The sequence below is a fragment of the Chrysochloris asiatica genome, unplaced genomic scaffold, assembly GCF_000296735.1.
Source record: "Chrysochloris asiatica unplaced genomic scaffold, ChrAsi1.0 scaffold00384, whole genome shotgun sequence".
Lineage (NCBI taxonomy): Eukaryota > Metazoa > Chordata > Mammalia > Afrosoricida > Chrysochloridae > Chrysochloris > Chrysochloris asiatica.
The window spans coordinates 175,938-178,510 of record NW_006408902.1 but is presented as its reverse complement, the minus strand read 5'-3'; the positions used below and the strand labels follow the sequence as shown (position 1 = coordinate 178,510).

At 49.0% G+C, this 2,573-nt stretch overlaps 1 protein-coding gene across 1 annotated transcript in view; it reads right to left on the bottom strand.

Annotated features, from left to right (window-relative positions):
* Window positions 1–2,573, bottom strand: part of LOC102821398 (tetratricopeptide repeat protein 23-like) — a gene marked incomplete at its 5' end in the record, with an annotated part of 122,787 nt that overhangs the window by 361 nt on the left and 119,853 nt on the right. Inside the window, 2 exons of the mRNA XM_006876505.1 lie at window positions 767–857; window positions 1,916–1,998. Of these exons, the coding sequence (XP_006876567.1) occupies window positions 767–857; window positions 1,916–1,998 (174 nt within the window). The remainder of the gene's footprint in view (window positions 1–766; window positions 858–1,915; window positions 1,999–2,573) is intronic.

Sequence of the window (2,573 nt, the reverse complement as noted above, 5' to 3'; positions counted from 1 at the left end):
CTGCATCCCCTCAGCTTGCCTTGCCCTCCCCTGGCCCCGGGGCAAAGTCAAGTCCATCACTTGCTGTGGTGCAGCTGCTGCCATGGCCACGGACGGGACGGGTTCATGCCCTTGTGATATGTTGCATCTGCAGCATCCACATCAATTGTAGGAGCAGAGGAAAGGGACTGGGTCTTGTTGAATGTTTGTCTTCCAGTTCTTATGGGCCTGGTACCAACTCTGGGTGCTCAATCAATCTGATGAGTGATGAAGATGTGAAGGACGGATGCCTCTTGCCCCCCCCCCCTTCAGACCCCTGTGAAAACTGAGGTGGGCTTCACTTTAAACACACAGACCTAAACACACATAGGACATCATCAACCTCAGGCGTTCTTTTCTCAGTCCCTCTTCCCTGCGTGTAAAAGAGACTTGCTCGGGGCCTGTCAGGTGCTAACGTGCAATCAGTCTACTGCGCTCCTGTGTTTCTCTGCAGGCAGTTTTGCATTTTAGAAAGGGCGCTTTTCAGCAGTGCTGATGGGTAAAAACTTCTGTTGGCAAGAAAACCCACTCAGGTGGTACACAGAAAAATGTTTCGTAGAAACAGCAGCTTCCCTGTAGTCAGATGGGACCTGGGGGGAGGTTTGTGGTATTGCTACCGCACGTTGGAGTCCTGGAAATCTGTCCACTCCCCGTTGAATTCCATCTTTCCATTTAAGACTTAATGTAGCACTCAGGCCTGACCAAGGTGTTCTTTGACGACATCTCTGACAGCTGTGGTGGTTCTTGCCTTTGCGGGCACAGGGTGCTGAGGGACAGCGGGGCAGAATGCCGGCTTAGCTTTCTGAGGCTGCCTTGACTTCCCAGGGATCCCCAGGGCCCTGCAAGCGAGCAGAAGGTGGTGGTAAGTGAGGGCCCCTCAGATGTACATGGCCTCCCCCACAGCCTGTGCTCCTGCAGAGGCTTCCGTAGCATCCACAGAGCTGCATCTAATGATGGCATCTCAGGAGAGAATGGGAATGAAAGGAGAACCAAGCCACAGAAATAAAATAACAGGACTTTCCCTCTTGCTTTCTCCTTCCTTGTGACCTTACACTGAAATAACGCTTAGCTGGGTCAGTGAGCAGAACATGAGCAAAATGACCTGAAGAGGTTGGGTCGGTGGCCTCCTTGGCTCAGTTTTCCTGCTTAAGAGGGACTAGGATTCCCGAGTTGTGTACATGGTAAACAAGCTTGGCCGCTAGTGGAGAGGTCAGAGATTTGGGTCCACTCAGAAGAAAGGCAATCAATCTACGTTTGTAACAGCAGCCAGCCTCCAAAGACCATACAGAGCACAACTCTACTCTGACACACACAGAGTGACTGTGATTTGAAGTTAATGGAGTTAATCTGACAGTGATTCGTGGGTGGTGCTGGCAGTGGAAGCTGATGTTCTCAACCCTGAGCCAGTGGAGACAGGAACTCTTGCTGGCTGTGCCCACACTGTGTCCTGAAGTTAGCGGAGGGCTTTGCTAGGCATGGATTTTGCCGTCAGCTATGGGTTGTGACTGACAAAGGCATTGGGAGGTGTGGGGAGCTGGCCCTCAAAAGCTGGGGGCAGTTCAGAGCAGGGCTCCCACAGGCAGCTACGTGCTTTGTGTCAGCTCCCTCTGGCTGGTGCAGTTACTTACAGAGGGCTGGTCTATGGGAGGACGTAATCTAGCGTGGGTTGGTGACATTATTCAAGAACTCGTTTTTTTCTTAAAAATGTGGGCAGACTATATCCACAACTAGCTCTTCAAAGGGAACTGGCCTTGCACAGTTGATGGGTTATTAAGAGCCAGTTAGTGAGACTTTCCATGGGTCACCTCAAGAACTTCTAGAACCAGCTTCCTTTGAGATTATGAATAGCACAAGAATGACACACTCAGAGGACTATTGTGAGGAAAGGCCAACTCACTTGGAAAGAATGTCCACGGTCTGCTGGGTGGCAAGTGTCCTCTTGTCCTGTGGTCCGTATAAGAGAGTCTGAATCTGAAGACACTGTGGAACACACGTTGTACTCATGAAGTTACGAAAATGTCACTGGGAGAACTTGCAGAAAAATAAAACCTCCCTTGAATGAGACAAAAAAGACTCCATTCATACACCCACGCTATGGTGGGATTAGTGAGTTCTCAGGGTGTTTCCATAGGGACAGTCTAACGTCCCAACTAGAATGCTCTGGGGGACCCAGGAAGCAAGCGTACAGTTTTGGCACTATGTCACAGAACTCTCAGTGACTAGCTGGGTGCAAAAACTGGGTTTAATCGTGATAAATGGCAATAGTATTTATACTAACAAGAAGCTATTCGTTACTTTCGGTTTTGAAATGTTTCTTGCTATATACAGCACAAAAAAGTTATATATTTTTAAAAATATAATTTTGATTTTACAAACAAATGCTTTTTTATATGGGCTGCATATCATCAACGTACAGAAACTGGTAGCGTAGTGGCTACGAATCGGGCTGCGAACCTTAAGGGCAGCGGTTCGAAACTACCAGCCGCTCCGCGGGAGAAAGATGAGGCTTTCTACTCCCGTAAAGATTTACACCCTCGGAAACCCTGTACAGGGTC